At 41.2% G+C, this 15,101-nt stretch overlaps 1 protein-coding gene across 1 annotated transcript; it reads left to right on the top strand.

Moving 5' to 3' along the window:
* The first annotated feature begins 1,430 nt into the window (after window positions 1-1,430).
* LOC118574684 (melanoma-associated antigen B4-like) lies at window positions 1,431-2,459 on the top strand. Its single transcript, XM_036175607.1, has one exon. It carries the CDS (start codon window positions 1,431-1,433, stop codon window positions 2,457-2,459), a length of 1,029 nt encoding a protein of 342 aa, XP_036031500.1.
* The last annotated feature ends 12,642 nt before the right edge of the window (window positions 2,460-15,101 follow it).

Below are 15,101 nucleotides of genomic sequence, written 5' to 3'. Positions count from 1 at the left end.
TTGTGCTCTAGAAGACCCCATGAAGATTAGGCAAGTCAACATGGAACAACCTGACTAAATCCTCAGGGGTTAGGGATTCTGTAGCATTCCCTCACTCCAAAAAAGAAAAACAACAGTAAAAAGAACATGGTTTAAAAAAAAAAAAAAGAAAACTAAAACGCCCCAAATATCATGTATTTAGATAGCAAGGGAGCATGTAGGAGGGATGCAGAGGCAGGAAGAGATATCTTCAAAAAGCAAGGCCAACCTGAATTGTGTAGTGATACAATGTTTTGAGTGCAAGGATCAGAACAAAGAAAACATAGAAGGATTTAACCCTGTATTTAAGAACCACATACAATTTTAGATATAAGTGGTTTATGAGAAAAAAAAAGTCTCTGAAGAAAAAGGAGGCAGGGAAAACAGGACAATGGCCAATGAATATAATCAAACTACTGTGTGTGTGTGTGTGTGTGTGTGTGTGTGTGTGTGTGTGTGTAAAATTCCATGATGATTCACATTGTTTAGTATAATCAAAATACACAAATAAAGAAAGAAAAGTATTAGTTAAGAATGTTTAAGTAGTATGTTGCAAGGGCTGGAAACAAAGTGAAATATTGAAAGCAGTATAGGACTTACTAAGGCTTGTGAGGAATCTGACAAAATAAAATGTTGTCTCATTCTTTTTTCCAGAGGTAGTGGAATAGGTTCACTTAGGCTTTGGTTTTGCAGTGCCTAACAGAAGTAAAGTGTGTGGCAATGAACCATGATGAGGTGACCACTTTCAGGAAAAAAAAAGAGGCCCATTTAGAGCCCCAGATTTGTGGTAAGCTATGAAATGCTGGCATTATTAGCCGCAATCAGTGCTCTCACGGCATTTTACCTTCAGAAAGCAAAGAGGCCAGCTGCCGGTTTCAACACTTCTTTCATCTTTTTATTTTAGCCAAAAGGGTGAATATCCTCAATCTAAAAAGTTTAGCATGGAGTGGGTGGTGCCAAGATTTTCTGGGAACTTAGGCAAGCAACCTAAAGGAAGGCTGAAGACCCCAGAGGGCCTTTGCTAAGTCTCAGCACTCTGTGTACCCAGTTAGTGCAGTTGTACTGAAGCTCCCTGAAGTTTTCTCCCTCAGGATTACAAGGAACCTTTGAGCTGTCAAATGAAAGTAACAGAGGGGAGTAGCCCGTAAGCTACAAAGAGCTGATATAATCCTAGAACTGAAGGTGCTCAAACACTAGTAGACAGGGAGCCTTGTTGAACCTCAGCAGTGCCTGCAGGTTACTCAGGAGACCAGGAGCCCTGTGGGTTTGGGGAAAGTTAAAGGAATATTGATAAAAGGCAGTATATTCAAAACATAATTAAGGTGCTTATATTATCTCATTTTCCCTGTCCAGATATCCAAGGCAACTGCTCTGTAAGCTACTCTTTCCTGCTGTCACTGACCATACCCATCATGCCCAGGGGACAAAAGAGTAAGGCCCGGGCTCGTGAGAAACGCCGCCAGACCAAAACAAGGTCCAAAGAGCTCCAGGATACTCAGACCATGACACCAGAGAAAAGAGAGTCATCCTCTTCCTCTACTCATGCCTCTGGAGATGCTGCCCCTCGTGCCTCTTCTGATATCTTTTCCAAGTTGTTTCAAGAATTTTCTAATGCCACCACATTCAGTATCTTCATTGCCCACAAAAGCTCTGATAAAAGTGCCAAGAGCCAATGGAAGAAAACCATGAACTTCTCTGGGGCCCAGCACTCCACTAAGAGCCCACAGAAGGATCTTCTAACAAGGAAGACAGAGATGCTGATGGAGTACATGCTCACCAAGTACAAACAGAAAGAGCCCCTGTTGAGAGAAGAAATGCTGAATGTAGTCAACAAACGTTTCAAGGAGCAGTTCCCTGAGGTCTTCAAGAAAGCTTCCAACCGCTTGGATCTGGTTTTTGGCCTAGAGTTGAAAGAAGTCCAGCCCAAAGGTCAATCCTATGAGCTTGTCAGCAAGCTAGATTTCCAGGATGATGGAAGTCAGAGCAGTGAGATGGGTCTTCCCAACAGAGGCATTCTGATCCCTCTTCTAAGTGTGATCTACTTAAATGGCTACTGTGCCCCAGAGGAGGAAGTCTGGCACTTCCTAAATACATTAGGAATCTATGATGGGGTCCCACACCTCATCTTTGGGGATATCAGAAAGCTCATCACTGAAGAGCTAGTGCAGGAAAAGTACCTGGAATACCATCAGGTTCCTGACAGTGATCCTCCTTGCTATCAGTTCCTGTGGGGTCCAAAAGCCTATGCTGAAACCAGCCAGGTAAAGGTGATGGAGTTTTTGGTCAATATCAGTGAAACTGGCTCCTCTACCTACCCATCCAATTATGAAGCAGCTTTGAGGGAAGAAGACAGAGCTCATGCCGAAGGTGCAACCCAGAAAAGCACTACATCCAAGCCTAAGAAACGTTCTAAAACCAAGTCTAGCCTTCCTAGCTGCTAGTGAGATCTAAGGTAGTCTCCACTCCATGATTGAAAGAACTTACTAATCTTTGCTTTTGTGATGTTCAAATTAGTTATTGACAAAGCTGTTTGGTGTTTTTTATCATAATGTTCATTTGAACTCAGAAGTTCTAAAGAACAATACCATAAAGTGTGTCTTCATTGCTGTTTACCAAGTTGAGGGTTGAAAGTTTGATTTGATGTGAAATGTGATTTGAAATTTCATAGTCAGCTTTGGTGATGTATCATAAGGTAATATGGAATTAGAACCTAAATGTGCCTGAGAGTAGGAGAGAAAAGAAGATATACAAAAAAATAATAGACTTTCAGTTCATGTTTTGTTTTGCTCCACGCTTTCTTTTTTTTAAACATGTAAGAGATGCATACCTACTTTGCTTATGATATTAAAGGATGTGTAAGAAACTAAATCACAGTAAATTGGATTTATTGCTCAAGGTTTGTATTTTACCAAAACACTTAATTGAACATCCATTCTTAGAAAGTCTTACTGGAGATGTTAAGAAAATAAGACCCAGTACCTGCCCATACAATGATAGGTTCTAGAAGAAGCTCTTATTATGGATGAAAGTCAAACGTGGTCTACTTCCTAAAGAAGAAACTGGAATATATGCTTGAATAGAAATTTTTTTTTCATTTTTCATTGCTTTGTGACAAAAAGTTTTTGCTGTTTTCTCTCTGTGTTTGGGGCCCCCAGAACTGTATATTTTATGGCATGTCTCAGGGTAAACATGAATAGAAACAATCTCAGGTGGATAATGCCAATGAAACAGCTCAAAATGCTCACATTAATGAGTGCCACCCTTTAGTAAGTACATACAGGACAAGTCAGATACCAAAGTCACACATTCAACATGAATCTTACTGGTCCTAAAAAAAAAAAAGGACTCTAATAAATTCACTTCTTCTTAGTGGAGAGCTAGCATTACAGAATATCCTAATGTCCCCAAGTTCACAGGGATGGTAAATAAAAGAGTTCATCCTGGACCCCTTATCTAGAGCCTGTGCTACTTCACTCATATGCTGAAAACCAGAACTGAAGGTCTTTTTTCAGTACTCCAAAACACGTCTTGATTAATGTAGAGATGGAACTTGTGCCCAAATTATGGGATTAGAATCCATAGCTAGAGCAAGAAAAGAGAGTCCCAAAAGAGAATGGAGGGTCTGCAGGATGGTTTAGTACCTTCCATCATGATGACAACCTAGGCTTTATCTCTAGGATCCATGTGGTGGAAGAAGAACAGACTATCACAAATTGTCTTTTGACCTCCATAAACATGCCATCATATGTGCCTTTTGCTCCCCCAAATAAATGTATTTTAATGAATAATGAAATCAGATTAATGAAAGAAAAAATGGTCATTTAACAACAGTGTGATTATTTACATTTGCAATGCTATCTAATATTGAATGATTAGGTACTTCAGGCCAGGATGGGGAATACTTTGTTGTACAGCAACTGTCTAGCTGACATGTAGCCTTGTTTCATTCAACTTCCACTGTGGACATCTTATTTACTCTATAAAGTTAAGTCTCTTGTGGCAGATGTTAATGTAGTTCTATCTATAAAGAGGATGGTCATTTTAGCATGTTTTTGTTAAGTATCCTGAATCTGTTGTCCATCTCACATCATTCCTGGCACAGGAATCTATTCTCAAGAAGGTATACCAAGGTGAACTCACTCTAGACTTAAAAGCACTGGACATTTCCTAGAACTATTCAATCTCAGAGACAAAGTCAAAAGATAATGAAATATGAACACACCTATAGAAGAATTGGAAGTATCAAAATATCAGAATATAATGTACGTAATGGAGAGTACGACCCCATCTATTTTCTGACAGAGTCCCAAACACAGTTGCCAGTCTGATAAACCTTGGTTCGCATACTCTCTTAAGGTTTAAAAGACCTAAGGGCCTTAGGGACACCTTGCTGATGTGAAATGAGAGAGGAAGGCCAGGCTTTGATAAAAATTAACTAATGAACTACGGTGAGGGTCGCACAAGACCCAAGAAAACAGGGATGTTCAACTAAGAACTTAACGGAAAGCATATACTAAAAGGAACTTTAGAAAATCTCACTTCCATACCCCTAGAAGGAAAAGAATAGGATTGCCATGTTGAATTTATCCCCTCTTTGTGGGTGAGGTGGTCTCAAGGGTAGGATCTCCTTGGATTGATGACATTAGGCTCCATATAGAAGAGATGGGATATTTATTGCCTAACAGGAGTCAACAGTGTATACAAAGCATGAATGTAGGGACTGAGTCATACTTATGGTGACAGTTCTTTTCAAGGCATCATAGAGGCAAAGTGTGTGCTATCTCATGTCAACAGAGGCCAGATTTCCTGATTGTACCAGGATCCTGCCAATTCCTTACACATAACAGGACCAGGAGAGGGCCTTGATCTTAGAAAGGAGGCGTGTCTCTAAAGATGATGGGATCCTAGACTACAAAGTCAAGCTGCAGGCTCTTGATGTTAAGGAGAAAAATTCCAACTGACTGCATGTCCATGCTGAATTAGCCCTCACTCTGTGCCCTAGAAAGTTCCAAGCAGAATACACAAATAAAGGGGGTAAATCTGACTTCATCCTTAGTGAAATTTGAAGTTAAGACCAAAAAAGTAAAAAATGAAAAATAAGTGTGTTGCATGAATCCTAAATGGTCTTATAGTTAAAAAAAAAACAAAAACAAAAACCAACCTGGAGCCAGATATTGGGGTAAATGCTAAAAGATCAGAGAGACAAAGGACAAAGCCACTAGAGAAACTTTTCACCACTACCAAATCCTCAGGCTGAATGGAAAGCAAGATCCTATCTCCACGAATCCTCTGATTTAATCCTCCTGAGTCCTCAGCCAAAAGCTCTAGTTCCTGTCTTCTCACACCTTATATGCCTTTCTCTTCCCAGCCATTTCACTTCCTTCCTAGTGATGGGATTAATGGTGTGTGTACATCCCAAATCCAGGTAGCAAAGGCATGAGATCTCAAGTGCTGGCATTAAGGGGGTGTGATTCCCAAGTACTGGGGTTAAAGGTGTGTGCCACCACTGCCTGGCTCTATTTCTCTCCTAGATTGGATCAATCTCATGTAGCTCATTGTGGCTTTGGAATTCTGCCTCCTGAGTGCTAGGATTAAAGGTGTGTGTCACCACTGCCTGACCTCTGTGTTTAACTCTGTGGCTGGCACTGACCTCTGATCTTCAGACAAGCTTTATTTCTTAGATTACAAATATTATCACATTTCTCATTTTTTGTCTAAAATTATAAAAGAAGGTTATAACTAATAAAAGAAAACTATATACAATAAGTACAATTACTATGTATAATATGTACAGACAAGAATTACATAAACAATGTCTAGTCCATTAACATTTGACAGATTCAGAGAAAGTACTCCATATTTATCAAATTTGGTGAATCTAGATTGTTGTACTTAATTTACTTTGTATCCTAACTTGTATTACCAACCAAAAACTATCTTTTGATGTCTTTCAAACTTATACACTTTACATCTCTTTAGTGAGTTTCTTTTCTGAATTTGGTAATAATGAAAACTATGACTATCTAGGCTTCAACTCCCTCAGAGACCCGAGAAGGAAATTATATTAACTGAGTAAGCAGAAAGTGCAAGAAAGTGACTTCCAAAAAATATGAGAAATGACAGAAAGAGATGGCTGCCTGCACAGTCACCCAAGGTTCCTCTGCAATATTGGAGCATCCATCGTTGTCTTAAAAGCCTAGCATATCAGACAAACTTATCTGTGAAGCAGGATTTTCTGAAGGTCTGTCTTACTTTCTCTTGGCAAGGTTTGGCAGTCCTTTCTTTTGTTTCCTGATTGTCCATTTGGACAGTATACTGTCAGCAGTTGCAGCAAGGACACTCTCTTGCCTAGTAGCTAACATTTGCCACAAAGAAAGTAAACTTCATTTGGAGTTTCTTCAAGGCCCACCATCTTCTATGAAGTAGACTGGTACTACCAGGAGTAGACATGTCTCATAGTCATAAAAAATTCTATGTTATTAAAACATCTTAAATACCATATTCTGTAGATCTCTGAAGTGGTTGAAAATTTATCTCTGTTTGACTTTGAAAACATACCTAACTTGACAAGTTCCATTGGAATAGGTGACAAACAACTAACCTGCATTTCTTTGTTATCCTAAATAGTTTATAATAATAACTTTTAAGGACTAGCAATTTATGTTACATTGTTAAATGAACTGTATAGATAATACCTTGAAGAAGAGTAGAAATGTATGTACAGTATGTTCCAACAAAAGTAATTTCAACTTTGTATCAATATACACAATTTATAAACAATATACAAAAATCCAATGTGAAATGTTTTAAAAAAGTAGTTGCTTATTAAAAGTAGATTCAATAATCTACCTTTTATTGTATCATATAAATATTTTCCCTTTATTTCTTTTCAGAGTAAATTCAATAATCTACCCTTTTATCTTATCATTTCTATATCTTTTTTCAGAGTAGATTCAATAATCTGCATTTTATCTTATATCTATATTCTCTTTCTTTTTTTTTTCAAACAAGAACCCTGAATCTAATCTCCTTTGTTTAGCTTTTTCCTGACCATTATCAATTAACAACTTGTAACCAACCATCCTAAACAATGACAATTATCCATAACTCATTGAAAGGCCAAAAACCACCCACCCCACCTCTTGGGAATGTGGGAGTTCTATTCTTAAATTTACTTCCTGCTGTCTGGGGAAGAAAGCATCTTTAGTGGATCCTGAAAAGAAAAATTTGGGGTTCATTGTCCAGTCCTGGGACAGGTATCATTTGTTGTCCAGTCTGCATAATGGGAAAGTGCAGGGCTTGTCTCAGGTCCTGGCTAGAGTAGGCTGTGAGGCAGGATCATCTCAGCTAGCCATCTCAAAATTGTCCTGAGCAGTTTGTAGTCCAAAGCTGATCTTTGGTGGTGTTTGCCACCTTAATGGTGTTATCATCGTCCTGATAGAATCCTTGTTGTGGGGTCCCATCATCTTTTCAGGGACTTCAAAGGTTGCTGTTAGGTGTGGTCATGGTTAACAGCAGAAATTTTTTTCATGGGACGTTTTTTCTGGATGATTTGTCATTTTCTTCAGATGTTTCATTTGTCCCGTGTTCTTCAGATTCCTTAGCCTTCATTCTCCTGAAAGACAAAAACAAAACCTTTCTCCAACCCTAACTTTGGGCAGGTTCACAATCTAATATTTATCGATTTTGATTTATAGTTTCTCCTGACTTTTTGTTCTCTCGTGTGTAGCTGTTCTATTATCCAGAGCATTATGGTTTTTTACAATAGTCATTAGGTTCTTTAATTGTTCTGGGAAGTAGTTTCTTCCATGGTGACAGGAAAGGACTGAACTGAATTTGAGGGGGCTTGCAAGAGGTCCTTCAGGGCATTTCCCCATGATAAAGGCAAAACATTACCTTGTCTGTTCCTGTTGATCTACAGTTGTTTGTCCAATGTCTGCCTTTGCCACACATTACACATAATGCAGAAGGGGGGGGGGGCATTCTGTTGAAATTATTGTTTAAAAAACATTATTCCTAGGGATGCCCTGTTTACAGTCCCTTCTTAGGTGACCCTGTTTACCACAATTAAAACATTTGACATGACTATTTTTCTTCAAACTTCTGGAAATCATCTCTCCTATCCAAGCATCATCATAATTATGAGATTCAATATTTATTGCATCTCACATCCATTTCCCCAAAGGTGCTGATCTTGCATTTAATGGCCTAATTACCCATTTGCATTGTGCATTGGCATTTTCAAAAGCCAGAGATTCAATTATTATCTGTCTAGCTTCTTACTTTGGTATCATTCTATTTACTGCTAAAGTCAGTCTTCATAAGAAATCAGTGCAAGTTTTTTTGGACCCTATATAACATTTGTAAATGACCCAATTTTCTTTCCTACTTCTTCAATTCTGTACCAAACACTGAGGGCTGCCTTTCAACATAAAGCCAGGGTGTGGTCATCATATAAAAATTGTCTTTGTATGTCAGCATAATTGCCTTCTCCAAGAAGATGATCTTGGTAAATTTCCATGTCTCTAGCTCTGCTTTGTTGTTCTATGGTCTTAGCCTCATCCTTCCACAAGGTCCTCCATTGTAATCATGGACCATGCTCTAAGAGGGCTGTAACCAAATCTCTCCAGTCTTGAGGGATAATTCTATTACAAGTTGACCACAAATTTAAAATCTGCTTCACAAAAGATGAGTGGATGCCATATGAGACTATTGTTTCTTCGAATCTCCGATAATCTAATATTTGCATAGGAGTCCAATCAGCTCATACACAGCATTGAGGATATCTATCATTTGCTAGTTCCTGTAAGGTTAGTGGATAGATTAAGGTTAGATTTTTGAAAGCCTTAGGCTGTTTCTCTGTAACCCTATAATGCAACCTTGAGCTTGGTTCTCCTTTAAATTATTCTGTCTGGGTCTGAATATCACTATGATCTGCTTTAACAAGCTTTTTTCTAAAACTTTTATCTTGGCACTCATATTAATCAACTTTTTTAATAATAAAACAAAAATCATCAAATAATATTTATAATTGACATTACATCTATCCCATCACCATTAATTATACTCTCATCTAATTGTTCCATTTTCAGATCGTTTAATGTATAGTCAAACAGAGACCAAATGCTTCCCAAAGTAAAAATATTTTCCATTTTTTAATGTTGGAAACAATTTTCTTTTAACTAATTCCTCCGTTTAAGAAACCCCAGTTAACTCACCAAATCTGCAGCAGCCTGAGGAGGTGGCCCAGAGAAAGCCAGAGCCCACCAAGAGAGGAAAGAAGTGAAAGAGCCAGCCATCTGCATGGGGGAGTGTGCAAAAGTGGCTAGCCCCTGCGGTTTTTGGAGCCCCAAAACCTATGGAGTTTGCTGCAGAGAGGCTGCAACAAAAACTTAGCCAGTGGGTTAGGGTGTCTGGCCCAGGCCGGGTGGAGATTCTGGCCATGTATAGCTCTAGCTTGAGTCAAGACTGCAAGGCCACAGGCAAGCGGCTTTTTTTGTGTGAATTCCTGCCTCACAAGATGAGTGGACCTTAACCTGAGGCATTTCTTGGCTCTGGGAAAGAGTGGGAAGCAGCACTCTGGAGCCCAGGATAAAGCTGTCAACCTCTGCAGTAAATCTAGACTTCCACTTCAAGGACTGATAGGGGGAAACCCACAGAGACTGCTGACCTGGGCTAGGGAGAGCTCATGGACTCTGGATGGACAGCTGGGGAACCCGCAGGACACTGAACCAGGCCCTCTGAATGTGGGTGACAGTTGTGTGGCTTGGTCTGCTTGTGGGGCCCCTGACAGTGGGACTTGGATTTATCCCTGGTGCATGGACTGGCCTTTGGAGAGCACTCCCTATGGTGGGATACCTTGTTCAGTCTTGATGCAGGGGGGAGGGGCTTGGGCCTGCCTCTTGATGTGCCAGACCTTGTTGCCTCCCTTACCCTCTCTGAGGAATGGATTGTGGGGGTGAGGGGAGGTAGGAGGGGAGCAGGAGGAGGGGAGAAAGGGGGAACTGTGGTTGGTATGCAAAATGGAAAAAATAAAAATATAAGTATGTATATGTATATATATATATATATATATATATATATATATATATATATATATACTTTTATTGTAAATATATAAATGTGTGTTATGAGGCAGGGAAGGCTGTGTGTGTGCAGCTGGCAGACTTGGGTGCATATAGGTCAGGAGCTCAAGATTCACTGTTCCTAGTTGGAACACACTAGACAGATGTTGTGACCTGGTAACCTTTATTCCCCCATACCCCCCACACTGCCCCCTCCCTGGGGTGGGGGGAGCAGAATCATAGGAAAACAGAGAAGTGTAGCTGAAAGCTGAGAATTAAGCTGTAAACAGAAGACGATTTGCACACTGCCTGGGGCAGGGCATGCAAAGGGGAAGAAGGCGGGGTCAGGCAGTGTATGGAGAGGATGGAAGTATGGTGTGGTGGATGGAGCATGAGTTAAGTGGGGGCTTCAGAGGCTGAGGATTAAGCTCTGTGTGCACCAGAGGGAGGAAAGTGTGGGGGTGTGGAGGGCTAGGTGTCTTAGGGAAGTACAGTGAGGAAATCAGACTCTCCTGTAAACTGCCTCCACAGCAGTGGGGTTCCATAGCGACCCAGCCCTGCTGTCAATCTTCAGAGCCTGCCCCTCACCGGATGTGGTTTATCCTTGCTTCCTGTAAGGAGGGGAGGAACTGGGTCTTAGTGCCTGTGGCACACAAGCCGCGTTTGCTGCTCTGGACCAGTTGCTGGCAAGTTCGGCCGGAGGTCTGCGGTCAAGGTAAGGACCCTGAATGTCTACCAAAGAGCACATAATAATTACAAATAACGCCATGGGCCACACTTAGGTTGACAGGCTTGCTCTGGGAAAGTATGGGCTACAATTTAGTTTCTGCTACCTCAGAGAGGAGAGGGGGGACATTTTTCTTTAAAAAGGAGGCCTGGTCCTTATGATACCAGCATCACAGACCACAATTAAATTAAAACTTTGGGTCCTCAGTGATAATGATTAGAATTACAACTAAAGGTGTATCCATACAAAGCAGTCCACACACCACATAGAAAGTCCCAGGCAATGTCTGCAAGCAGACCTGGGGATGGGACATAACTTTATCCCTGGGAAATTAGGGAATTAAGTCCAAAAACATGAAAAAATGAAGTAATAAGCAATAGGTTGGAGAGATGTTCCCTGGCTAAAGCACTTTCCATTAAAGCCTGAGAACCTGAATTAACATTCCCAGAACCCATGTATATCTGGATACAAGTATGTCTGTAATCCCAGCACTCCTACCAGTGGATAAGAGGTGGAAACAGGGAAATCGATAGAAACCAGTGAGTGAAGTTTCCTACTGTGCAAATCCATGAAAACACGCACATGTTCATGCGCACGCACACACACTCACACTATCTTAGTTAGAATCATTATTGCTGTGATGAAACACAGTAACCACTACAACTCTTATAAAGGAAAGTATTTAACTGGAGCTTTCTTACAGGTTCAGAGGTTTAGTCCAATGTTGTCATGGCAGGGATCATGGCAGCATTCAGGTAGACTTTGTGCTGGAAAAGTACCTGAGAGTTCTATATCTGAATCAACAGGCAGCAAGAAGAGACAGACACTGAACCTGGCTTGAACATTTGAAACCCCAAACAAGGCCAGTGACACATTTCCCCCAACAAGGCCACACCTCCTAATATTGCCACTCCCTAATGACCAAGCATTCAAATACGAGCCTATAGGGGCCATTCCTATTCAAACCACTACACACACACACACACACACACACACACTCACTCACTCACTCACTCACTCACTCACTCACGCACCCTGCTGCCCATCAATATCTGAGGCAGGTGGAAGACCTAGCTCTGAGGTCAGAAGGGCAGGAGAGCTGCCCCTGCCCACCACAACTTGCAACACTCAGGAGAGCAAGCCATGCACCTCGCCTGGCAGCACAATAGAGCCAACCCCACTGGCAGAGGTGTGGGTGAGCCAGCCCTGATGTTGTATGGGAGAACTGTCCCTATTATCCATCTGTCACGTGGCAGCATTGGTAGGGGAGAGATGCCCTCCCACCCCTGCCCATCAACACCTGAAGCTGGTGGGAGAACTGGCCCTGAGGTTATAAGAATGAGAGACAAGAGAGCTGGTCCTGCCCCTTATCAGCTGCAGCACTCAGGAAGAGTGGCCCCTACACCATGCCAGGGCAACACAGTAGAGCTGACCCTGAAGGTGTAGGGGTAGGAGATCTGACCCTGGAGAACATGAAAGCATGAGAACTGGTCCCAGCCCTTGTTCATTGCTACAAGGTGTAAACTCTCCAGAGCAATGCAGCTGAGCCCACCCCTCTTGGTGAGCACAAGGCCAGAGCTGGTGGGCTGTCCAACCCTGCAACTACCCAGGCCCAGGGCCAGGGATATGTGTTGGCCCACTCCACCATCCATTCCATCTATGATCTGCTGGAGCATATGAAGGGACTGGTCCTGCACATCCAAAGCTGCAGGATCTTCACAACACAGGGCAACAACAGGACAAGCACAAAGAGTCCTAGTGAGGGACCAGCATCAATAGTGAAGCAGAAACTAGAGACCTCACACCAGACCAATGTCTCTTTGCAAGTAACACTTGCAAGTAAAGATTTATAGATAAAAGGGGGAAAAAAGATCTGGGTGGAAGGCATTTTCTTAATTAGTGATTGATGGGGGAAAGCCCAGCCCGTTGTGAGTGGTGCTGTTCCTGGGCTGATGGTTCTGGCTTCTATAAGAATGGAGGCTGAGCAAGCGGTGGAGAGCAAGCTGGTAAACAGCACCTCTCCATGGCTTCTGCATGAGCTCTTGCCTCCAGGTTCCTGCCCTGTTTGAGTTCTTGTCCTGACTTCCTTTGATAATGAACTATGAAATGGAACTGTGCTTATAATAATCCCTTTCCTACCCAAGTTGCTTTTGGTCACAGTGTTTCATCACAACAATAATAACCCAAACTAAGGCAGTTCTCCTTCAAGATCTGTGACTTTAAAACTTACAGAAGAGAGTTCCTGAGCCACAGTGGCCACCATGACTGCCATGGCTGCATGGAACTGATATTGCTCCTACCTCAGCTGAGAACTGAGGGAGACACTTTACTGTGATTGTCGGGTGTTAACTTTCTAAGTAATGAGGAGCTAATTTGAATAAGAGAATAACATGCTGAATTTTTCATTCTTAGTTTACTGAGATAACTAGAAGTTTTCCCTTTAAAATATAGTCAACTTATATAGAATTATTTACTGGATTAGAAATAAAAATAGAATAAATTCAGAATTAATTACTGAAGTTCCTGTAATTTTTAGAAATGTGCATCATGTTGTGACTATTTTCCATTTACAACGTAATGTGATTATTTACATACACAAACTGAGAATCTTTGAATATCTTTTTGTAGCCAAAAAGGAAAAACATTTTCTGTGAATAAGTATATTACATCATCATGTGAGTGGGTTGGGATCACTCAGCAGGTGGGGGCACCTACTTCCAAGCATGATGATCAGAGTTGGATCCCTAGAATTCATATGGGGGTGTGTCACAGCTGTTATTGATTGTACCCTGACCTCCAGAAGCCCACTACTGGGCATGCACTAAACAAATATTTAGTAAAAATTCTCGTTTGTATTTAATAAATAGATTTTATTTATATTTAAAAATATTTACTAAAAATTTAGTAAAAACATTTTTAAAAATAGTACTTTTGAGACACACACTCTTGCCTTCTAAGCCTAGTGAGCTGAGTTGAAGCAGCAGAGACACTGAAGAGATGGAAGGGGAGAATTGAACTACAAAGTTGTCTTCTGGCTCCTGTGTGTGTGCATGGCACATAGATGCACACACACATCATGCACTCACACATACCACAGACATACACAATCAAAAAATACAACAAGGGGGTTGGGGATTTAGCTCAGTGGTAGAGCGCTTGCCTAGCAAGCACAAGTCCCTGGGTTCGGTCCTCAGCTCCAGCAAAAATAAAAAATAAATAAAAAATAAAAAGAGAATATGACTTGTAAATTGTGAATTTAATGTATATGTAATATTGTTGATACATGTATAGATAATAAATGATTTATATGGGTCAACCAATTAAGGTATGCATTTTCTTACTCTTTATGTGATTTTTTTTGTGGGAAGAGCACACAAAAATCTATTCTGTTAAGGGATATCCAGTACAAACTGCAAAATCAATCATAATAAAGTGATCTTGACGCTTTCGAATCAGGAGAGAACATAAAAGAGCAGTCAGTACTCACTAAATAATGAGTCCTGAATAGAACAGCACCAAAGAAAATCAAAAGCATGTTTCTTGTGAGGACCCCAAACTGATGCTAACAAAACAGGAAGGTGAGGGTAAGTTTGTAACAGATGGAGACTTCGGGCTCAGATCAGTGGAAGCAGGAATCTCAGGACCCGCAAAGCCACTCAGTTATGTCAGCAAAGAGGGTGGATTGTGCTCGGTTCTGTCTGAAAGGTAACAGTAACAAGCATAAGAGACTGTAATGGGTGGAAACCCAGTTATGTTAGGGAAAGTTCTAATTCAGAAGCAGAGACCTATGTGAGAAGGAGAGGAATGGCCCCCCAAAAGGAGGCTTATTGTGTCCTGATCCTCCTGTCAAGCCCGAGAAATGAAACTGTGAGCACCAAGTGAGGTTTGCCCAGATCCACTACCCCAGGACTCAGGAAGGTGGAGCTTCCTATGATGCCTGTGGGACATTGAGCATACAAGGAAGAATCATGTGGCTTTATGAGGCCATTCTTGAAAAGATAGGGACACCAGAAGATCCAGTGCCATTTCCAGCCCTGTGAGGTCCAAGGGAAAACTGTCAACATTTCCTGTAAATCTAGAGTTCCTCTCCAAGGCCTAAGGAAGAAGAGGGTGATGTTTGTGGCTATTAGACTTGGGTTCATAGAGGGAGGGATCCTAGGATACATAGAAATATTTCCCAGCTGTGAGCAAGCTGAGGGAGGATTAAAACAGCAATACCCTCATTTTGTCCAGAAGGGTCTATGAGACTAGTATTCTGTGTCTGAAAGCTGAGAGCTAAGCTTCAAGGTGTC

Source organism: Onychomys torridus, chromosome X, assembly GCF_903995425.1.
Source record: "Onychomys torridus chromosome X, mOncTor1.1, whole genome shotgun sequence".
NCBI lineage: Eukaryota > Metazoa > Chordata > Mammalia > Rodentia > Cricetidae > Onychomys > Onychomys torridus.
The sequence above is the reverse complement of the archived record's forward strand: the minus strand, read 5'-3'. Positions and strand labels throughout refer to the sequence as shown.